We start from the raw sequence: 25378 nt of genomic DNA, 5'->3' as shown, positions 1-25378 counted from the left end.
TGTCATGGTTACTTAGGCAACTGGCCTGTTTTTGTTTTGTTATTTTTTTTTATTTGTCAAAAAAAATGTTCAGAAATGACTTGCAGTTATGGTATGAAGCTAACGAGGACATACTTTGTTTAAATTCAAAGATGTCACACATATTTGCATAATGCAAATATAACAACTTATTAACATGTTTGCCATTGTGACCACTCCATTGATGGCAACTCAGCTCTGCTGACATTTAAATCAGGTATTTTGTTGGAGGTAGGATTACTTGAAAGTTATGTTGTTTGTTATAAGGAGCTATGATATATCATTCTGAGAGCCAGCCAATTAATTTATGTCCACTGTTGTGTCCATTTTGTCTGAGCAAGACAACAAAGTCAATTGCATACCAGTCAAACGCAAGACACCAGTGAAAAGGCCTGTATGTCTCCTAATGAGGACACTAGGACTTTGTAGATAATCTCAAATGAGTCAACAGATACGGCACCAAAATAAAAAATCCACTACAGTGGACACAAATAAACAAGCTGGGTCTCATCAGAATATTAAAATAGTAGTATTGGAAGATAAAATTGTTTTTGGAAAAAAAACAAATATTAATGTGATTGTGCAGTCCAGCACATTATCATATTTTGGTTTAATATTCGCTTTGCGTTTCAATCTCTCGGTCTTCAACGTAAAAGCTTAGAGACAGAATTCAGTTGTCAGCTCTTGGGAATTATTGTTTCATGTCCACTGCATTGAATAGAAAGCCTGCAAGAGCAAAAGCAGCGTACACGTGACTGGAAGCATCTGCAGTGCTGTCATTTCACACCAGCATCTACCATCTTTCCTTTGAACGTCCCCAGCTACAAAGTCTTCATCTAAAATAGATATAAAAGCATTTACCAGCCTTGCAGGTGCTTTGCATTTTTAAAACCCCAAGACATGACTTTCATTCCTGTCTTTGCGTCTTTCCACTTCACTCTCGTCGACCTTTTCCCTCTGCATGGACAGAAATGACAAGATTCCCCCAACTTCCAAAATATTTCCTTTTATCTTCAAGTCCTCCTGGATTTCGTTGCCAGAAGGGGAATATGTGTGGCATGTATGTGTGTTCATATGAAAGAAAAATGACATTGCATTCATTCATTTGTCATCATTCCCAGAAAGTGGATTTCACTACCTACCAAAGAAAAACTGCATGCTAAGACATGGCTGGGACAGTTCTATTATACTTCTATTCTCACAGTAATCTTTAGTGTTTTAAACTGCTACATTTTCCAAAGATGGCTATGCGGAGATGGTATCTTCAGAGTCTACTGTACTCTCTCCTACCAGGCAAATGAAAACCTGTTTGGCTACAATTATTTAAGCTGCTCATGCACTCACACTCACAAATGGATCGACATATCACCATGGAGCTCACGGTCCATTGTAACTGCGGTCCAACAAAGCCCATATTTGAGGATACAATGCTCTCTGCCATGCAACATTAACTATTTCAATGAAAGCCGTACAGCGGCTGGCTTGTGATTATCTGCTATTGTCTGCATTGCTGCCTTGCACCATTAAACAACACAATAAGTTTGAAAATCAAATGTGCATTCATATTTTAAACCTACAGGTCAAATTGGATGCTGCGCTCTTATATTACTACATGAATCGAAATGTCTTTAATTCAACTCGTTTTATTAAACTCATCCACTATCAGCCTAGTAAAAATGGATCTTTCACATATACTGTATTTCCGTTAATGCAGTGAATGAGTTGTCAGAAAAGTTGCTGAATATAGAGACCAAGTGCCTAAGTGTGCATGTGAGAAGCAGATAGGACGCAGAAGTAGAAAGCACACAAGTGGTGAAGTAGTATGGCTTATTAAACAAAATTCCAATGTAACTACAGCAAGCATCAGAAACTTGAACGAGACAAGGAAGGTACACTCGGAAATTAAACCTGGGAGATAGGAACTGGACTCTGAATTGGAAAATTTAATGGACCCTGTGAAGAAATTCTGACAATGTGTCACTGACAGCTTAACTCTTTCAGTGCCATGGACTAGAATTAAAATAATAATAAAATTAATAAATAATGAAATTTAAAAAAATAAATATGCTTTTTATGGGAAGCAGCTGACACCCTTGACTAGTGTTTTTCCAACATTAAGCCAAAAAAAAAAGAAAAAAAAAACATCAACTTGAATAGTCTGCAAGTGTATTTAGATCATTCAACAAATTCCACACAGTCCTTCTCACTGCAATTAAGCCTTCAGTATTTTTCCCAAGGATACTTTGACAGGTCCCCAAGGTTTGAGCCTGTCACTTTCAGAGTGACCAATACTGGAGAAGGGAGAAATAAATCGGGTAGTCAAGGTCTTGGTGTTGTAATAGCATAGTACATCAGTGATGTGAAGCACCCCTTGACCCGTGCTTTTGTGAAGATAGCAAAGAGCAGGCAGACTCAGCTGTTAGCAAAGTGGGTCAGAGCAGCTGGCATGATCGTATGAATATTTAATGAAAAGAGCTCCAGAGTAAAGCCTCTGCAACAGTCGGCTTGATGCTAAGCAGTGTTAAACATCAGCAGCATGACAGCATGTTGTTGACTCCCCACTGAATAGTTGTAACTTCAAATGCAGGGAGAGGACCAATAAAGCTGCATCAAGGTTGGATATACATCCGATAAAGGCTTTTTTCTTCCTTGCGCCTGGTTTTAAATGTCAGAATTTATTCGTGGGCTACAGACAACCATGCGTCTCATATGTTTATGTAACATTGGAGGAAATGGAATACAAGGAGAAAAAAGAGCACGGGGAGAAAGTCACAACATTCATACTGTAAGGCAGGAGAATGACCTAAGGCAAAAGGTTTTTTTTTTTCCAATGTGAAGTGTAATTGCAATAAAATAAAGATTGGCATCATTTTTAGTCATTTAGTCATTCATCATTTTTCTGTTCTTTTTATTTTTATTTTAGACGAAGTTGTAATCTGTATAAATGCTGAAAAAAGTACTTTTTAAAAGTTGATTTATATTGCTCTTGTGTGAGTTTCATGAGAAAGGTGGGTACTCCTACAAGACACGTGATTCACTCCTAGCATAATCATTGACCAGTGAGGGCAGGAGTTGTAATCTACTCCTACCCCAACTACCGCTTGTTAGGTAGACCAAGAGTGGAGTGCTGGTCTACCTCGTAAAACACATATGCGGTTAATAGACGCAAAGGAGGGGAGGAAAGAGGCTTCGCCGGAGCGTTGTAAATCTCTGGCCTAGATTGCGTTTCTAATAAATTGGAATTTCAAGTGGAAACTCTGATTGTTATCATGTTTGGTCAGCTACACACTTCAATTTAATTAGACTTCCGGGTGCCGCAATTATAACCGTGGCTCTCCGTGAGATTACAGCCAATAGGATCAAAGGGAATATGGGGTCAACATTAAAGTTACTGTATAAGGTTTAAACATTTTAAGGTGTCAGTAAATGTGTACTGCAGTAATATTTGTCTTAAATATGTATAGTATCAATACTTTTCACGTTTAAAAAATTGAGGTAACCACATAACACATGCATAAAAATTCTGTCGGGGGTGTGACGCTACTTTGTGGTTCTCAGCGGGGTTCTGGCCCCTGTTAACTTCGAAAAACGAGGGATTAATGTATTGCAATTGATATCAAGTTGGGAGTATATGTAGCAAGTGAGATAAAGCAACGATTGAGCATGGGAAAGAGTCTAACATAGAATACAGTGATACCTCATTTGTTTGCAGTTAATGGGCACCGGAATCCCCCCGCAAAAGTAAAACCCGCGAAGTAGCGGGTTTTTTTTTTAATGTGAAAAGTCTTCATGTTATACAAATTATTGAAGACAAATATTACTGCAGTACACATATTAATTTCAATAAATTATTAAACCTTATACACTGTACAGTAGGTGGCAAAGCTGCAGTCATTTTAGCAGCAGCCCAGTCGTTCAAATCAAATCTGTACATGATCAAACATGATAACAATGGAGAGTTTACACTTGAAATTCTATTTTATTTCAAAAGAAATCTAGATAAGAGACTTCCAAAGCTCTGGTGAAGGTCTGCTTCTTTTTGTCAGCCTTGACAATGTGTGTGTGTGTGTGTTTGCTTACTGCCTTGACAATGTGTGTGCCTTTGCTGTGGGTGCGTTTGATGACTAATACAGCACATCCCTGTGGGTGTAAAAGCAAGAGTTGGGGCGGGAGTAGATTACAACAGGGACGTGACGTGTAACTCATTGAATGCAACCCAGTACACGTTGTTGTCAACAGGCAGGAGGGAGAGGAGGAAAGACGAAGTTCACCAGACCGTTGGAAATCTCTTCACTACATTTCTTTCATAATAAAATGGTATTTGAAGTTAAACTCTCTAGTATTATCATGTTTGATCATTTACAGATCTGACTTTTATTCAATGTCCAGGCCGCGGCTAATATGACCGCAGCTGCGCAAGACTTCAAAGGAAAGGGGGAACAGTTCACTTACACAGTGTATAAGATTTAGTCACTTAAGATTTAAGTAAATATGTGTACTGCAGTAGTTCCATGTCCGAGCACAGCCTGTGGCAAGTGCATTTATAGTTACCTCATATGCCTGGCATGGAAGAAAACGTTACAGCGTGTTTCTCCGCAATACAGTATAGTTTTTTTTTTCTCCCCCCCAAAAAACGTGAAAAACCGAAGGCGCGAAAATCAAAGCACGAAGTAGCAAGGGATCACTGTATTGTAATTGAGATTTAATTCGGACAGAGAGAGCTAAAGGTTTGAGATTGAGATGAGGAATACAGACTGAGAAAATTAGGGTATAGAGATTGGGATCGAGTTAGCACATATAGAGTAAGATAGAGCAAAAGCTACAGCTAGGAACTACAGACAGTTGTTGAGGTTAGCTAGAGTTAGAAAGTGATTTAGAGATTGAGATTAAGTTAGAGTATTGAGGTTAGGATCCAGCCTTGGCCATATGTGGCCCGTTAAGTTTTTTAGATCGGTCGACCAAACTTGAAGAAATGATCAATCAGGAGGCGTGTTATAATGTTAATATCCTGAGGGATAATGGAACTATCAGCGATATAAAATAGTAACTGTTAGCAATTAAAACAACCGTATTGTGTTCATTTAATTTTCTGTCATTGGAAGAGTCATTTCAATAAAAAGTTAAATACCTGGGACTTGAATAAAACTGCTGTAATGCTTTTGTTAATATCCCACATAAATTCTTTTATCCGATGGATTATCAAAACACTTCATCCGTTTGCTCCTGGCCCTTTTGTCAAATTTTAGAAGCCTTTGTGCCCTTGAGTCAAAAACATTTGCCTACCCCTCATATAATGAGTGAGATGGAACTAGAGCTACAGCTAGAACTTGAGATATAGATATATAGATATATATACCACTAGAGATATAGATGGTAGATATATATATATATATATATATATATATATATATATATATATATATATATATATATATATATATATATATATAGCACTAGAGATATAGATGAGATGTACTATGACATGCCAAGCATTTTGGATTTGAGAATAGCAAATATAAATAACAAAAGATAGTAATTTGGACTGTGCATGACCTTTCAAAATTGAGAGAGAACAACGACAAATGAAGCTGTCAAGAATGAAAACAAGCACACAAGGAGCAAACCAGATGGGCTTACAGTAGAAAGGAGAACACCAGTGATTTTTTTAACCCACAATGGCTGAAGAAGAGCAAAATGGAAATGGACCGACGTGACTTTCAACATTGGCGTCCATGTCAATGCAAAAGGATTTATTATTGGAAATGAAACGCGGAGACAAACTCCACAAGCAAGTCATGAACATCTTTCGGAGGTAAAAAAAAGAAGAATGCATTTTGTTCTGTAATAACTCGGGGACAGCCATTTTGGGCGAGTTAATATGTTTTTGTCATTTTATGTCATTCATATTCAATTGTCACATTTGGTTGGCTTTTGTTGTTGTGGGGTTTTGTTCATGTTTCTGTTCCACTCGCATCTGCCTTTATTGTCTACGTTCTTGTTAGTTTGATTTGGTCCACCTGTCTGGTGATACTTTTTCCATCCAGTTTTGCTCCTGTTTGGTCCTGCCTCATTCCCTTGTTAAAACTTCCCCTTTGAGCCACATTTTTTTCAGTTAACCTGCATTTTTTTGGGTCCCGTTCCTTCCTCCTCCCAACTCAACTCACCATGCCCATGCAGACGTGACACTTATATTAAATCTTGTTTAAGCGTGCCTGCTCTTGGTGGACTTCATAAAACTTTGTGGACAAATAATTTGAAATTATTATGACTTATTCTACGTTTTTTCAAGTATAATGATAAACTTTAATTGTGTGATGTGGTTTATTGATGTTTAAATGCTCTGAAAAAAAGCCTGTGTATGTGCGCATGAGAGATCCATTCACTGAAGGCCTAAGTGTGAAATGCACTGACCGCCACTGGAGAGGACTATGGCATGGGTCTCCAGGATGAATGGAAGTAGGTCAGTAGGAAAAGCAAAGGAACAGGTGCCACATGGTGAAAAGGACGGCAAGAAATAATGGGAATCGCAGCACTTCCTCTTCCGGCTTTGTCTTCATGGCTCTGTGTGCTTGTCACAATGATTGGCAGCTCTTATAGCCGGCAGCCTGTCACAAAGCCAAAGACTTCTTGATAAACACAACATGGTTTAATTTACTCCTTCGAGCAGAACGGCACTTGTCATCTATTCATAGAGAAACACCCACAAATAAGGCACACTGCCAATTAGAATTCAAAAAGCATGTTGGTGTCACCCATCCAGGCTTTTTTATTCCATTTTTTCTCTCTGTCTATGACTGTGTAATAGACACTTGATCGAGGGTTAACCCTCTTAGTGACACCTCTCATTTAGCCAATCAAGGCCACCGGGCCCCCTCTATACTGCATGATTATCTCTCATGTGTGCACGGACATGGGTACACACATGCTCACCGAGTCCCACGCTGTTAAGCCAATTTAACTGTAATTACATTTGAAAATCGCGTGACATGCATGTGCGCCGTAGTTAGAGAAGATAGTGGTAAATAGAGAGGTGATTATATCATCTACAGTCAATAAAGTCTATTTAATCCCATTTGGGATTTAATCACCGGTTGTTGAGCACTTGGTGACAACGGCAGTGGAACCTCGTTTGTGAATGCAATCCATTCTGTGATGCTGGTTGACATTCAAGCGAGACATTTTCCCATATGACATAGTATGATTATTTCCGTTTACTTTTGTTTACAGTATTCACTGATGTGGAAAAAAAGTTGTGTTACTGTATGTTGTGGCTGCAGCTTGTTAAAGTGTATTGATTTCACCTTCTGCAATCGTGTTTTGTTTTTTCACCAATGTCCTACACCATGATATCCTATATTATTTCAAAGACGCTGACGAAGGTATAATTGATTGAAGAGAGATCATGAAAAGATCGACATACATCGCCACTGCAAAATGCAGATGATCAATAAACACGCTGTTTGTTTTTGCTGTAAATCATGTGCAAAGAACCCCTTTGGACATGTATGGAAAGATGAGATAGACAACAGTGGAGTGTAGTGCTGATGAATATAACAATTATGATCAGAAGGAGGATATAAAAAACGAAGGTGCTCCATGGAAGAGTTGAAGTTGAAAGCAAAGTTTCAGAAAAACTCTTGAATTATCAGCCCGGCAGCCATTGAGATAAATCAAGATTAAAATTGTCTATGTTTATGGAGTCTGCTGGATGGATTCTAAGCATTTACAATGCTTTTTTGTTTTAATTTGACAAATGAAGAGAATAGCAATAAATATGTTAATCAGTAAAAAAAAAAAAAAAAAAAAAAAAAGAGTTTCCACTATTAATTGAGCAAGCCACTTCACAATTTCTGTTCCGATAATGCCACAGAGTGCGCACCTGCGCAAGTCAATATACCTTGTGGCATTTGAACATGTTTGCAAGTACGTTTGAACATGTTATCTACCTGTTATCTACATGTTATCAACCTTTTAACGTCTCGCATTCAGTCGCAGATACAGCACTCCAGGATATGAATGCACATAACCATATTTTAAAAAGTGTATCAATTGTATTTTACTGTGATATTTAAATTGTTCACTGTACCTTTCGATATTGTGTTACACACTTGTTTTTTCTTTGCACTTCTGGTGTTGTGATGTGGACATACAAGATAGTTTGATTAAGGGTTTGCTACAGCGCTTTGAGTTTGTTCAGATGGGTACAGGCACACATGGGCGCAAGCAAGTCCCTCCAAAGAGGCAAAAAGTATGTTTATAAATGTATATTTCAATTTATATATATTTTTTGTATAACTGGAACGAAGTTTTCTAAGTGTGTATTTGTACGAGTTGAAAATTGTGTTTTAGCTTTTATGGTACTGACAGTGATGACGGTGATTGCAGTGGTTGTAAGTATAAAGTTTCTTATGACAAAAAAAAAGGAAAAAGAAAATCATAGTAAAATCATCAACTTTGGTTGAAATAAGTGCCCCTAGTTGACAAAAATAATATCAGTAAAATCATCAACCTTGGTTGAAATAAGTGCCCCAAGTTGACAAAAATAATATCAGCAGCTCATACACAATGCATTTTACAGTGTTCCCTTGCTACACTACAGTTTGGTTCATGCGTTATCGTACGTGGTTATTATTTCAGTAGAAACAAACTAAAAATGAGGGGGTTAATCTCTACATCATGGATTTCAGTTATCAGTTAATGCGGATATTTTTGGGAATGTGACCCCCATAATAAACGAGGGAACACTGTATTGCATAGGTTTCAAACTCCAGTCCTCGAGGGCCGCAATCCTGAGTGTTTTCCATTCTTCTCTTTCAAGCACACCTGATTCAAAAGACTACCTCATTATCAATCTCTGCTGATTTTGAAAATTACCTTGATCATTTTAATCTAGTGTGTTTGAGAGAGAAGATTAAAAAGCATGTGAGATTGTGGCACCCGAGGACTGGAGTTTGAGACTAATGCTGTATTGGTATTGTGCCTTAAGCCTCAATTTACACACAAATACTAAAAAAAAAAAAATAATATATATATATATATATATATATATATATATATATATATATATATATATATATATATATATATATATATATATATATATCCTCCTGAGACCCAGTATTGAGACTTGTGTTTTCATTCTTCCTTTAGTCTCATCATGACTGCAACGTTAATTGCATCCCACCCAAACACATGAGACATTATTTGAAAAGTCATGGTGTCCTTCTTTGAGATATACTGCAGACCAAAACCAAATTTTCGCCACAATGGGCACAAAAAAATAGGCTGGGTCTCAGGGTATGGTTTTTACTTAAGCTATTGTTCATAGTCTGTTGCGCACCCAATAAAGACTGTCTTCCTTGTGTGCCTGCAGGTAAAATTTGCGCAGCCCTGTCACGCCCACAGCGACCCCTTTCTGCCCGGACGGCCCACCATGCCCCGGTGCATATGAAAGGGTACCATGTCAGCCGCAGCTTGTCCCAGCATTCCTCTGGTGGTGGTGGAGGAGGACCCTGTCACTGCCCGCCTGAGGACTGTGATGGCCCAAGCAGAGACTATTACCATGGTCATAACGATGGCCACTACTACCCTCCGGGAGGTCCTGCTGAGGCTTTGGCACTGGAGAGACACCATTCACACTCTCATTCACATTCTCACAGCCACTCAGGTGGAGGAACATTCCCTCGCTCACACCCCAGCCAACATCCGCCGCTGCAGTCGTTTGACTCGTGTGAGGAATGCTTGTCATCGGGTCACGGAGGGAAGACACACCGCATACCTCCAATCCTGATGGATCAGTTTGAGAAGCAGGTACCTTTCCACCCTGATGGCTTCCACACACTGCAGTATCAGCGCAGCACTAGTGGTGGTGCTGAGCAGCGCAGCGAGAGCCCCTCGCGCATCCGCCACCTGGTCAACTCGGTGCAACGTCTCTTTGCCAAGTCCCATTCCTTAGAAGCCCCTTCTAAACGAGAGTACAACGGCACAAGAGGAGGTGGGGACTATCGTGGTGAGAGAGGTGCTGGTCACAGGAGTGGTGGCGAGGACGGTGGGGGTCATTACTCGGGCCACCAGTCTCGCTCTGCTCGGAGGAACAAGTCTCGAGAGCGCAGTAAGAGCGGGGACTCTCGGCATGAGTCCGGCAGACGACATCACAGCAGGACAGCCGGCTGGTGGAGCTCTGATGACAACCTGGATAGCGACAGCAGCTTCCTGATGAGTGGCGGCAGGAGAGGATACCCTAGTGGTCATGAGAGCCTGGATGCAGCCATCCAGGAGCTCACGACGAAGAGGCCCAAGGAGCGAGGCGCTGGGCCACCAGGGCCTGCCGAGTGCATGGCCTGTACCACCATCGCTCTGGCCGGAAGCGAAGGTGGTGGACACCACAGTCACATCGGCCACGGTCACTCTCTGAAAAGGAGCACGTGGTCGGCTATGACAGTCAGTCAAGCAAGGGAGGTGTACCCTTCTCGAGGTGGAGGAGGGGGCTATGATAAAGCTCTGGTGCCCATTGAGAACAAATTGAAGGACAGGACTCTCCATTATTTGCAGGTGAGTGCAAGTACTCGAAGGCAGTGGTCCCCAACCCCCGGTACTGGTCCACGGATTCAACTGGTACCGGGCTGTGTGGGCTGCACCCGAAATAATGTTTTGGAGATGATTTAGTTTTATGCTACATGCACACCAAAAGCGAAAATTTGTGTCGCTACGCTCATTCGCGGGGCTTTCTGTCGCTGTTGTACTTTTTGTCCACTTTTTTGTCGCGCGAGAAGAGGGGAGGGGAGTGGAGTGAGCTTGCTGTGCACTTTACGCTAGATCTGGAAAGAAGAGCATTGCTGAGAACTTTCACTTTTCTGGAATGTGACAGAGCCAATATTTTCACCGACAGCACCTTTATTCTTCTTTTTTTTTCACGCTGCGTGTCCCTCGCTTTGTGGCAATACTCGCCTGCCTAAAAATAAAAGTTTCAATGTCGCAATGAAGTGGCTGAGACCATGCTAAATATTGCGCTGACAATGCAGCGCTATCATTAGCTTAGCACAGTAATTACGGTTAACAGCAAACGCTGCACATACCAATTGTCCCAAGTTCTCGCTTCCACCTTTCTACAAGCCAGGTGAGTGCTCTTGCTTGGCTCTGTTTTGTATTGAAAGCTCAGCTGACCGTGTTGGATCGATCCCGGTGACTACAAAGAGGCTGCCATGATTCATTCCTGCCCCCTGCGTGAGCCGTTGAATGTTCCCGAAGTTGATTGTCTGTCTCCAAAAAAAAAAAAAAATTAACTTCACGCAAAAGGCAAAATTTTGCTTGATCTGGCCGATGTTGATATTACATACATAGTGAGAAGGATGATGTGGTTTTTAGAGCAGCCAGCCCCCCCCTCCCCCATCCGCAATATAAATTTAAGGCGTTGACCAGTCCGTGGTGATCAAAAGGTTGGGGACCACTGCTCTAAGGTTTGTTTTTAAATGATGATTGAAGGGATCTCAAAGGCAATTTTCCATAAACACAAAAAGCAGAACCACTAAAAACATGCGAAGACAGTAGACTAACGTTGATCTGCTCAACAAAACCAGCGTGAATTTCAAAGTAACATTTAGCTCAGACAAAGGGAGATGAAGACAAATCAACAGGAAGTGATGTCACTAGTTTGAAAATAATAATATGCTGTCAGATCTCAGCATGGTCATAGTTACTCAACTCATTGTGCACAGCCCAGCAGGCTTTATAGGTTGCATGCTTTTTCGGCTACTTGAAAGCAAAACACCTGCTGTGCATGAGAAGGAAACTAGCTATCGCTCTCCTGAGAGCATGTACATCATTTTCTGGTTAGAGGCTAAGTCCTGCTGGGTCGCTAGTCCAGTTAGTGAGGTCAAGAGCAATAAAAGTCCTCTATTGATGGGCCAAATATCTCAACATCCTGTGAATTGTATTTGTCATTTAAGTCAAAAGACTTGAGACCTTACCTCAGGTCAAAATTCCTGAACATGGACAAAGGTAGAGTACAGATTTACTGTACTGCACATACTGAGGAGAGCTACTGTAGAATCCAAACTTAATATCATTGAATGATAAATCATATGCGACTCACTTTTCTGTGAGGCTTTAAAACGTAAACCAACGCTTACCTCGGTCAATCAAACTTCTGAAAGAAGTCTTTGAAAGCCTAGTGAGTTCAAATAATATAACTTATTTCTTGCACCAGAATTCTAATCGTAATAATGGGACACATATACGCGCACATTTTTTCTCACAAATCTCCAGCTGTGTTGCTGCAGAACAGCAGGTAGCCACAGTGGTTTCTGTTGCTTAGCCAACTTTCATCCCTTAGTCACAGCTGAGGGCTGCTGATACAAAGCAAAAGCGTGCGTTTAGACACGCCTGTGAAAGTCTGACACATTGATGCAGGGCCTCAGAGCATCTTTCTGCAGTATGTGTTGATCCACAGGATGCAAGTCATTCAGCACCAATTTTCTTAGCCTTGTTACTCGGGACAATGCTGCTTTACAGAAGGTAAAATGTACTGAATATTTATATTTAATAGTAAGATGGCAATAAATCCTACGATCCATTTTCCACAGGTTTTCCTATTCAGGGTCAGAAAAATTGGAGCCTATTGAGACTTACATTGACGAGGCAGAAATGTTCATAGCTCCATGTTATCTTCACATTTTAATAATTCTTTCACACAGATGTTATCCCACAAAATACATTGTTCAGACTGTGTAGTCTGAAACAAAAGCTAAAATGAAAGAGCATATAATAGCTGATAGATTTATCTTGGAGAATTATGTCCATCTTGTGCACAGCATTGTTGAGTCAGTCTCAACCATGATGTCAGACATACGCCTAAATGGGAAAAGACGGAATGGGAAATGATTGACCAATGTATCATATTTTTTGGAACAGAAGGTGCACAGTATTATAAGGTCCAGTCTCAATAAAGAGGTCTATTCTTGGAACTTTCTATATATAAGGTGTGTCTGGTTATAAAGGTATATTGGGTTATATGATGCATTACTATACACGGAGGGTGTATTTTTGATAGTGTGTAATGATTAGTAGACAGATGTGAAGTGCTGTATTTTGCAGATCATTAAGAATATAAATGGGAAGTAAATTGAATTAAGGATGACGGAGTAAAACGGCGACATCCATATAAATATGCATTTATCCAAAAAGTTCAACGTCTTTCTTTTTGTTAATTTAAACAAGGCAAAAGCCTTCACACATTTGTTATTCCACTTTTTTATTCTGCCCGTTTTTTGACGCGTTTCAACTCTTTCCCAGTTCATCTGATTCACACCGTTCCAATTTCATGTTATTCCAATTAATCGTGTGACGACTGTTTGCATTTTTCTCATTCCAATTATTTACCGTTTTCCCACAATTCCATGTTTTCCACCCCAAAAATCCCAATGACTTAACATTGAGTGGTTTTACATTTCATATTTACAGCTCTCACATTTCATATTTTCAATATTTAGCTCATTCATCTCGCCTTAGGGATCATTCTAAAATTGCTAAATGACAGCTAAAATTGTCAGGTACAATAATGGAAGGAAAATATAAAGATGCTGAGACAGGAATCCAGGCTGAGAGAAGAGATAAGATGGTGGCTGCTATGAGGGCATAACGAAATAAACGAAGATGAATATGATCAGAGAACTGACGCAATAGTGAGAGACCAGAGGGGTTGGCAGATTAGACCCCAAACAAATCTGAAAATGACGACCTTAATGGGTGGATGTCAAAGCCTAAGAATGCCGTGGCCCAGAGTGCATTCTTTCCATAGGCGTGGCTGTTATTGTGATTGTTTCTTTGCTATTTCCTGTGCCTTGTTACTGTCCTCATTGTTTGTTTTCTCATCAGATTCTCATTGCTTCGCCCATCTGTCTTCACCACCTGTTTTTATTCATCCTTTCTTGTCTTTGTCTCTCACTTTTACCTCTTTCATCACCTCGTGCGTCTGCCCGGGCATGTGCCACCCCTCCAGTCTGTCTCCCTACATTTGTGTCCGTCATTCGCTCTGCTTGGCTACCTGCCTCTCTTTGTTGCTGTCAGTTTGCCACTGATGCTTCCTTTTTTCTTTCTCGCACGTCAAGTGTTTCTCCAGCTGTCAGAGTTTCTCTCTTTCTGTAAGTCGCTGTGTCGCACTCTCTCTTTGGAGCATCATCTTACTCACTTTCTCAAGTGCATGTGCAGCCTGATCTCACAGGAATTTAGTAGGATTTCAAATGACTATATACCATAACTATAAAAAAATAACAACTTTGAATTCAGTGAATCAAAATGTATACAAACGTGAAAATGTTCGACTACAACGGGTTATTGTTTTAGGAAGCCCTCCAGCATAGTTAATTTCTCCATTTGTGTAGAAGAGGTTACCGAGAGTGACCAGACATCCCATTTTAACCGGAATACAGTACTTCCGATTTTAAGCATGTTTTGTCCTGATTTGAGGTCTGGACCTCAGGTTTTGTTTGTTTGTTTTGGTGGGGCAGACATATGCCAATTACACTATCATCATAATGATTCATAGAAAAAAACAATGAAAAAGGATTTCAAAATGTTTACTTTCACATTCATGTCATACTAGAACGAGAACTACTTCCCCTTTCATGTTGAAGAAAGTGAACTCAGACCATAGCGAGTCGAGATTTCTCTTGGTGCAGTTGTGCACCAATGGATTCTATGTTCTGTTTTATGAGCAAAATTTTGAAAAAATGTGCTTGCATTTAACAATGAATAGCAAGAAATAAGAAAACGCGTTCAGTGACCACTCAAACATTGGGACATCTCAAACATGAATTGAAATTCTAATTCAATGCACCAAACGACAATGGGTGTTTTGTTAGCACATTTCTAGTGGTATGGGGAAACTTTTTAAATTAATTTGACAAAGTCAGAACAGCCGCGTTTCAACTTAAGTTGCATGTGCAAGGCATTCAAATTTTACTATACTGGTGCAACATCAAAAACGAATTAAAAAAAAAGTTGGATCATGACGAGTGGAACTTTTTGGACTGTCATTTAAGATAGCGTTTAGCATTAACTTAGATAAGAACACAATCACTGGTCATTACATTGACTAGCAATTTAATACGGTAATAGCGTATTCTAATTATCAGAAAACTTGCCAATATTTATTTTTGAAAATCTGGTAATCCAAAGTACCAAGTAATAGCAATCCATATTCAATATTGCCTCCTGAGATTATGCTAGCACGTGACATGCATGTACTTTTGGTGAATATTTGTTTGAACTGCATGTGCCTGTGTAACAGGGAAGACAATTTCACCGCAATAACATTTAAGCAAAATTGTCAATGACTCATCTGACCTTTATTTAACTCACAAAAAAACTGCCTTGCCAAACGTCAACAATCCCGTACTATACTCACAACAATCGTATTGGTCGATGCATTGCTGACTTTTAAGTGAACGAGATTATGTCTCAGGTTCCCTCAGAAGACTGGGGGGGCGGATACAGCGCAACAGACAGCGGAGGTGAGATTCCCTGCCGTCGCATGCGCAGTGGGAGTTATATCAAGGCTATGGGCGATGATGACAGCGCTGATTCAGACAGCAGCCCCAAAGCCTCACCCAAGTCCACCCTGATCGCTCAGAGGGATGCCTTCAGACGATCTATCAGCATGGATCAAAGGTCAATCTCCGCATATGCATTGTTTAGCATAATACTGACAAAAGCACACTCACGCTGCAATCTGTTTAATGTGCTTAAGCCACTTGCTGTTTGCTTTTCTGTTGTTGCTGAACTCAGTTCTGATATGTGTCTGTGACATTTAATGTGTCATAACACTAATGAGATGAGAATTGTTGGAGACAGTCTACAAAAAATGTACAAATTTACATAAGATCCAAGGACACTGATTCATAACTCTCTGATACATAACACAGTAGGGTGTTTTGAGGATTGGAGGACAATTTGACACAAACTTGTTGGAATGTATGATGAATGTGATCATTTCGTGATGTTTCCTGGAAAAGCGGTCAATAAACCTAAATATCAGAATTCCATTCGTTGAGTTCAACAAATAAATGTACATTTTGAGGTAGCTTAGCATGTTGCAATCTTTGAAAAAATCCAAGGGACAGAGTCTCAGGCTCCAGAAATGTATTTTTCAAAATGTTCCCATAACGTATTGTTTAATTTGAATATTTATTTAACATGCTTATTTATCTTACAAAATAAGATCAATTGTAAATCAGTACTAATTAAAGATATTTTTTTCTAGTATACACGCACGATTAATTGAATTTTAATTGTGATCGCAATATTGGCTGCCACAATTAGCCTTCACACGTTATTCCTCATTTTAATTCCACCCGTTTTTGGATGCGTTTTAACTCATCCCCATTTCATCTGATTCACACCGTTCGAATTTCATATTATTCCAATTAATCATGCAACGACTGCTTCCATTTTTCTCATTCCAAATATTTACAAGTTTCCCACAATTCCCTGTTTTTCACGCCAAAAATCCCATTTACTTAACATTGGTGATTTTACATTTCATATTTACAGTTTTCACATTTCATATTTTCACTATTTAGCTCATTCATCATGTCATAGGGACCATTCCCATCATTCCAGTAATTCATTTCAAAATGTTCCCATATTTTTCACCTTGTAATAGTTCACATTTCATTTTCAATGAGAGGATTCCCCATTCATTCCTAATAGGAGACTTACCATTTCACATTTTGAGCCCTCCCATTTCACATTCATAATATTTACCTCTTTCATTTCACCTCATGGATCATTCCCATCATTCCAATAATTCATACATTTTAATATTTCCCATAATTCCTTGTTTCACTTCAATATTCCAATATTCATATTCAATGGAAAATTTAACATTTCACATTTTTAGCTTTCCGATTACACATTCACACCATTTAACTCATTCATTTCACCTTAGGTACCATTTTCATCGTTCCAATAATTCGTAAATATTAATATTTTCCATAATTCCATATTTTTCACCTATAATAATGAAATCCCAATTGCATATTTAACATTTCACATGTGAAGCTTCCCCATTATACATATACATCATTCAATTCATTCACATTTTCATCATTACTAATATTCAAACATTCCAATAATACATCACTATTTTAATATTATTACCCATACTTCCTCACGCATTCCCTACTGTTCTCACCAAAACTTTGTAACCTTCCTTCTTAGCCATTACTCATCCGTTTTAGACCCTTCCGACTTGAAACGATTCCCCTGATTCCTGCCATTCCATTGATGGATCCCTTTCCCTCTTCCCACAATTCAAATTCTTCCCACAATTCCACTTTTTTCAGTTTTTCCCTTGTATCTTCTACATTATTTGGCCTATTCAAACCGTTCCAATTTTGCAATGTTCAGAATACTTAACCGATTCAAGCCATTCAAACATTCCACATCATTCCACCATTCAACGCCTCTCGTTTCAGCGTTTTTGCCTTCAAACGCAATTTCTTCAGGAATTGCACATTTTTTAGTTAATATTGCAATTCCCCTTATTAAGCGATAATAAACTTTACAAGCGCAACGCGGCACATATTTACTCACAGCAAGACAGACTATGTTGAATAAAAACAAAGACAATTTGTGTAAAAAAAAGTTATTTTATTGTTATGTACTTTCACATCCTTTTTTCATTCTCTTCCTACTTGGCAGTCCTTCCATGCTTACTTCGTAAATATTAATATTTTCCATAATTCCATATTTTTCACCTATAATAATGAAATCCCAATTGCATATTTAACATTTCACATGTGAAGCTTCCCCATTATACATATACATCATTCAATTCATTCACATTTTCATCATTACTAATATTCAAACATTCCAATAATACATCACTATTTTAATATTATTACCCATACTTCCTCACGCATTCCCTACTGTTCTCACCAAAACTTTGTAACCTTCCTTCTTAGCCATTACTCATCCGTTTTAGACCCTTCCGACTTGAAACGATTCCCCTGATTCCTGCCATTCCATTGATGGATCCCTTTCCCTCTTCCCACAATTCAAATTCTTCCCACAATTCCACTTTTTTCAGTTTTTCCCTTGTATCTTCTACATTATTTGGCCTATTCAAACCGTTCCAATTTTGCAATGTTCAGAATACTTAACCGATTCAAGCCATTCAAACATTCCACATCATTCCACCATTCAACGCCTCTCGTTTCAGCGTTTTTGCCTTCAAACGCAATTTCTTCAGGAATTGCACATTTTTTAGTTAATATTGCAATTCCCCTTATTAAGCGATAATAAACTTTACAAGCGCAACGCGGCACATATTTACTCACAGCAAGACAGACTATGTTGAATAAAAACAAAGACAATTTGTGTAAAAAAAAGTTATTTTATTGTTATTAGTTTTTTATTTTATGTACTTTCACATCCTTTTTTCATTCTCTTCCTACTTGGCAGTCCTTCCATGCTTACTTCGTAAATATTAATATTTTCCATAATTCCATATTTTTCACCTATAATAATGAAATCCCAATTGCATATTTAACATTTCACATGTGAAGCTTCCCCATTATACATATACATCATTCAATTCATTCACATTTTCATCATTACTAATATTCAAACATTCCAATAATACATCACTATTTTAATATTATTACCCATACTTCCTCACGCATTCCCTACTGTTCTCACCAAAACTTTGTAACCTTCCTTCTTAGCCATTACTCATCCGTTTTAGACCCTTCCGACTTGAAACGATTCCCCTGATTCCTGCCATTCCATTGATGGATCCCTTTCCCTCTTCCCACAATTCAAATTCTTCCCACAATTCCACTTTTTTCAGTTTTTCCCTTGTATCTTCTACATTATTTGGCCTATTCAAACCGTTCCAATTTTGCAATGTTCAGAATACTTAACCGATTCAAGCCATTCAAACATTCCACATCATTCCACCATTCAACGCCTCTCGTTTCAGCGTTTTTGCCTTCAAACGCAATTTCTTCAGGAATTGCACATTTTTTAGTTAATATTGCAATTCCCCTTATTAAGCGATAATAAACTTTACAAGCGCAACGCGGCACATATTTACTCACAGCAAGACAGACTATGTTGAATAAAAACAAAGACAATTTGTGTAAAAAAAAGTTATTTTATTGTTATTAGTTTTTTATTTTATGTACTTTCACATCCTTTTTTCATTCTCTTCCTACTTGGCAGTCCTTCCATGCTTACTTCGTAAATATTAATATTTTCCATAATTCCATATTTTTCACCTATAATAATGAAATCCCAATTGCATATTTAACATTTCACAAGTGAAGCTTCCCCATTATACATATACATCATTCAATTCATTCACATTTTCATCATTACTAATATTCAAACATTCCAATAATACATCACTATTTTAATATTATTACCCATACTTCCTCACGCATTCCCTACTGTTCTCACCAAAACTTTGTAACCTTCCTTCTTAGCCATTACTCATCCGTTTTAGACCCTTCCGACTTGAAACGATTCCCCTGATTCCTGCCATTCCATTGATGGATCCCTTTCCCTCTTCCCACAATTCAAATTCTTCCCACAATTCCACTTTTTTCAGTTTTTCCCTTGTATCTTCTACATTATTTGGCCTATTCAAACCGTTCCAATTTTGCAATGTTCAGAATACTTAACCGATTCAAGCCATTCAAACATTCCACATCATTCCACCATTCAACGCCTCTCGTTTCAGCGTTTTTGCCTTCAAACGCAATTTCTTCAGGAATTGCACATTTTTTAGTTAATATTGCAATTCCCCTTATTAAGCGATAATAAACTTTACAAGCGCAACGCGGCACATATTTACTCACAGCAAGACAGACTATGTTGAATAAAAACAAAGACAATTTGTGTAAAAAAAAGTTATTTTATTGTTATTAGTTTTTTATTTTATGTACTTTCACATCCTTTTTTCATTCTCTTCCTACTTGGCAGTCCTTCCATGCTTACTTTCACGATCATAGCGGGTTGATTTTTCGACTACAACGCAAAGGCCTGACTTCCAAATATACGGAAACGGCAATAACGTGACACGTGTGCACATATCATGCTTTATCGACAAGACTATAATAAGCACGTAAAATAAATGCATTATCAAGGATAACTTTTGTGAGTGAACCGCGACAGTATTAGCAATCGACGATGACATTGTTGTCTGCTACCAGTGACCGAGACGATCTGAATTAGAGCCGAAATGGATAAAACGAGATCGGTCTTACAAAAACGTGGTATTTTTCCCCCTATACAAAATTTGTTATACAACAAACTATTTGAAATTATCAAAAAACGTATGAAACACAACAAAAACCTATAAATTGACAGGTATAAGTCCGACTCCAGAGAATACGTAAACAACTTAAGGGGAGCGTGCACACAGAGGTGAGTAGTCTGGGGGGGGAAAAAACGCTTGGAAGAATTTCGTTCGTTTGAATCTACTAGTGTCGTTTGTATGCTGTCGTCTGTTTACCTGTATGGGATAATATCGGCCGACTGCGAGGAAAGCCGCGTGTAGCAAGTGCTACAAAACGGGTGCTGGCAAGATTCTGTGCGTCTTCTTTCACGCTAAGAATAGGACACGATGGCAACACTGAATTTGTTTTTGTTGGTGCTACAAGATTGGCGGGATTGAAACCTGATATCTTCGTAGCGCAAGCAAATAGATTTCAATTGACAGCTAGTACGGTATATTGGGGCTGGGGGAAAGCTGAGGATTTTAGCATGCAAACATAGCCTTTAGATGACAATGTTTCTCATATGTTTGCATGCTACTCCTCTGCTTTTCCCCAGCCCCAATATACCATACTGGCTATCAATTGAAATCCATTTTGAAAAATCCAATTTCTCCATACTCACTTTGAGTGATTCTGGTACTGGTTTTAGCAGCCTCTCATCAGCACCATTGTGAGAGTGATTGGCAAAAACTGGAATAAATTGGGTTTGAAATGACCAAAAAAGACTTTTTGACTGCTAAGTCCATACTCACTTCGAGTGATTCTGATACTTTTGTACTGTTTTTTTGTAAAAAAAAAAAAAAAAAAAAAAAAAAAAACTTAAAGGCTGTTGTAGCTGTTGTTAAAGGTTGATTGTAGTATGTGCTTGGTTCTAAGTAGGCTTCATATTTTTCATTAGTTTTCACTCAGCAAAGTAAGTTAGCTGTGTTGCCCTGTGTGCAAAGTTTTTGCCATAATTATTTATTTTATTTATTTTAGTTATTATTCTTCAATGTCAAATCTTGAAACTATGTTTACGTATACTGCTTGTTTAAAAAAAGTGCAATAAATAGACATGTTTGACCAAACATGATGAATAATGTTTATAATAATTGTGATCTCAATATTGACCAAAATAATCATTATTTTGGCCAAAATCATGCAGCCCTGCATGTTATATTTTTTAGCTGCTATGTTAACTGGTCAAGGTTAACTGGTCAAGAACAACTAGCTCAAAAATGAAAATATATGTGATACTTTTTCACATAATCAGGCTTGTCACCACAGATGAAAAATGGGATATTGATATCTTCCAATGCTACACTTAATTCCCTTTAAAATAATACATTGAGTTAGGAAAGAAAAGAAAATCACAAAGTTACTCAGTTTAAACGTTATTGAAAGTTGAAATCACTCATTTTGAGAAAAATGCATTGAAAGTTTTGGCACATTGATCTTTCAATGATGCACATTTTCTCTAAATTTCTTACTTTCATACACTCTGAATACAATTTTCAGCTTGTGGTTGCTGGTAAAGGAAAGTCGTAAATTAAAGACTTTAAGGTGTTTGGGTCTATAAAATTCCCAAAATGGACATTTCATTTCAAAATTTGTGTTTTTGTCATTAACTCAAAACTTATCCCTGCGAGAAATAACTCCTTTGGTAAAAACCCATTGCATATATTCATGTGCCTAATGATAATGACTCACGGCTTGATGATACACATTTAGCAGCTTAAAAATATGGAATAACTATGAAAAAAAATTACCTCAGATCTTTCTATGGTTAGAAAAAATAACTTGATTACATGAATTCAGCTTCATCATATAGCATGTTTTTCTTTAATTATTAATCTAGATAGCAAAAAAAGGCTTTAAACAGAAAATGTCATCGAGCTCTGGAATGACTCACTAGTTTGGTTGTGTTTAATTTTAGGTATTCATGTAAGCAGTGTACGGACTCCTATCCTACCAGCCGAACAACGCTCAAGTCTAACACGCGCTCGCGTAGTTACACTCGCTCGCTGACCAGCTCACAGGTAACCGTGATGTTGTGGATGACTTGGAGGACACGGTCTATTGAAGCATTAACTTATTTGGATTTCTGCATTAGCTGGGAGACACCTTGGACAGAAAGTTTGAGGCCGTGTGCGAGACCATGTTTGGCGAGGTGGAGTCCCAAGCAGTGGAGGCGCTAGATCTCCCAGGGGTGTTCCGTACGCGTAGCCATAGCTATGTCCGGGCCATCCAGGCCGGCTGTTCCCAAGATGACGACTGTCTCTCGGTATTCTCTATGTCGGGCCCCCAGGGAAGTATCAAGGCAGGAGCTGGTAAGTTTCAGTGCAATTCACTACAACAGGAGGGTTGCGTGTTGGGTTTAAATAAATATTTAAATATGGTTGGTTTGACCTTGATTTATGAGTTAAATTTCTATGTTTATTTTACCTCTGAAACAAACAAATTGGAGGTTGACCAGGTCCCATAAAGGAGTTGTGTTCAACCTTTGAGATTGCACTGCACAAAGACTGCTTTTAATGATGTTGCAATGGCTGAGTAATTGACTTTTACTTGTTTTCTGTGTTCGTCTACACACTCTTGATTACAAAACCGCAATATCCCAAGTTAAGGCGAGCAAATCTGACAGGATAATTTAAAGCCCCTGCAGTCGAGAGTCATCTCCTTCACCCGATAAATATGATCCCACCTTTGCTAACAACCAGGCATGCTCATGATATTTGAGTGCATCTGTTCAACAACGCCATTAGGTGGAGGAGAAGACTGGGGAAGGGAGGCATGGGAACAGAGGGCCTCATTTTAATATCTCCAAGGAAATTGCTTAATCTTCTAAAGAGGTAGACTTCAGTTTGCTTAAGAGAAGAGTCAGCATATCATTTCAAATCATGCAAAAGAAGGCTAATTTGAATCAAAACAAAGGGCTTTCTATGAGTTATTTGACTGTGGATTTGTTATTTTCCCTCTCTCTAAATTAACCCTCTTCATATCACCTTCTTTATGCTTTGCTTCTATCCCCTCATTCTTCTAGTCTGTCCCTTTTGTAAGTATCCATCCCTACTCCCTTTTGAGAACCCCCTATTTCTCTCAACAACCCAACTATGCCTCTGTCTTCCTTTCTCCCACTTCTCTGACACTTCAGTCTTTCCTTATCGCAAAGGTGCTCCTCCCCCACTCCCACCTCGCATGTCCAAGTCTTCGCTATCAGTGCGAGCCCAGAGCAGCACTGAGTCCACCCAGGATGCCTACTACCAGAGCAGCCACGGGCGTCCCAAACAGCACAGTAACTCTGTGGACCTGGGCTGCTCCGACGGTCCCTCAGGACGCCCTTCTCGAGTTGGCTACTACACCGCCACAGGCCCAGGGCGTACCCGGCAGCACAGCAACTCGGCAGAGAGCCTGGATGGAGGGATCAGGGGCTCGCGGGAAATGGTGCCCTACGGAGGAGGTCCAGGAGTTGTCGTACGGGCCAAACACAGCAGCTCAGCTGACAGCTTGCTCGAGGGGCCACCGAGACCGGCCCGCGAGAGGGACAGTAGGGTAGTCGGAAGTCTGGGGAAGTCAATCTCTCTGCCACAGAACAGCATTGTTTTGAGTAAAGCTGGAGGGCAGGATGACGGATGCAGTGGGAGGAAGTGGAGGCCGTCTATTGCTGTGCAGGTGAGGGACCCATACTGTCTGTCTATGTGTTATTTTATTGCAGGGAAGTCTTCACTTTTTAGGTAAAAGAAAAGTTCATTGGAGGTGCAGTGATGTTGTTTTTGAGAAAAAAAAAGTTGCCTTTCCATCTTTACAAGAAACTTGTATTGATTAGAAAAAAAGTGTCACATATCAGTAGATTGGCTCACTAACTCCATTTAATTACTGGAAACATGACATGCATAACAGGACTATCCAAATTTATTGACCTCTGACTATAGGGCAACATTCTGTTGCTTTCTTGCCAAGAGAGAAATGAGTTGAGTGATTAGAGCTGCGTCTGGCTTGGCAGCTGTGTTTGTCATTCCCAGATCAGAGTTTACTATATGATGCATACCAAGCACATATTTTTGGCTGACTCATATCCAACCTTATTTTAGAACACATTTTTCATTAACATAACTTGTGATTACAGCACACCTGGGTTTTCTCCATTTTCCTGCCATCATTAACCCATCTGCGAGTGCTGTCATTATCACACCTTGTCAGTAAACACGATATTACAAACAAGCTTCTTGTGGACAGAATACATTTCACCAAGAAGGCTACAAAACCTTCAAGTTATTCAAGTTTCAGTCAATTCTGCCACATAAAAATTTTCTGTTGAAGCTTTGAAACTAAAATGAGGGATAAATGATGCACGTACAGTATCGCAATGACCTATTAATCCAGATGTCATAAAGACTGTTCCCTCTAATTTGTGCGCGTGCACTGCTCGCACGTTCTCGGAGCACAAGAAAATCTATGCTGCGCATAAAACAAAATGGACGAAGAAGAAACCACACATTGCTGTTCTAGTGTATGTCTTTAATCTTCGCATGCCATCACAAAACTCATACAACATTGTCCAAATCAGCAAAGACAAATTTTTCTGGCAACATTGTGCGACTTGAGACTTTGGCTGCCTAGTTGTTTAGACGTATATTTGCCCAGGTTCTACAAAAAATAGAATAAAAAAATTACACAGGTCTATGTTTGATTCAATAAAACAATCAATTTATTTCCATAGTAGTTCCAAAACTCTTCAAACAAAAATACTTCAAATAAAAGGCAAACCTTACAGTCAAGAAACTGTGTTCTCTAATCTGCAATCAATCTCAACTGCGCCCTGTGATACATTACCCAAGGCTCTTAAAGGACCAGTATTCTAAGGGCAGTAACGTAAATGTCCATTGGGCAGTGAGCCAAAACAATCAACAAACAAATAAATAACTTTCTAGCTCTTGGCCATTACAAAAACTGAAATTTAAATTAACCCTGTTTTCGAGATCAAAACCAATAATAATTCCAAAATTCTGTGAATTGGCTCCTCGTTGTCAATCATAGATGCATCGTTCTCCCAAATTGGTCCTGGACAACGCTTTTCACCCCAGCTATCCCTTCATAAA

The 25378-nt window shown here is 39.0% G+C and overlaps 1 protein-coding gene across 4 annotated transcripts in view; it reads left to right on the top strand.

Moving 5' to 3' along the window:
- The window catches only part of dlgap3 (discs, large (Drosophila) homolog-associated protein 3), a 162118-nt gene that overhangs the window by 127809 nt on the left and 8931 nt on the right, over positions 1-25378 (top strand). For 2 of the 4 annotated variants that reach the window (XM_088404310.1, XM_088404311.1), the window contains 5 exons: positions 9392-10569; positions 15479-15684; positions 22216-22318; positions 22393-22609; positions 23323-23951. In XM_088404310.1, coding sequence (XP_088260436.1) covers positions 9466-10569; positions 15479-15684; positions 22216-22318; positions 22393-22609; positions 23323-23951 — 2259 coding nt within the window. In that variant the 5' untranslated portion in view covers positions 9392-9465. The remainder of the gene's footprint in view (positions 1-9391; positions 10570-15478; positions 15685-22215; positions 22319-22392; positions 22610-23322; positions 23952-25378) is intronic. The other 2 variants (XM_088404313.1, XM_088404312.1) reach the window with 2 other exon arrangements.

This window comes from Hippichthys cyanospilos, chromosome 21, assembly GCF_059441005.1.
Source record: "Hippichthys cyanospilos isolate Australia breed blue-spotted pipefish chromosome 21, RoL_Hcya_1.0, whole genome shotgun sequence".
Classification (NCBI taxonomy): Eukaryota; Metazoa; Chordata; class Actinopteri; order Syngnathiformes; family Syngnathidae; genus Hippichthys; species Hippichthys cyanospilos.
This window is presented reverse-complemented; position numbering and strand designations above follow the sequence as displayed.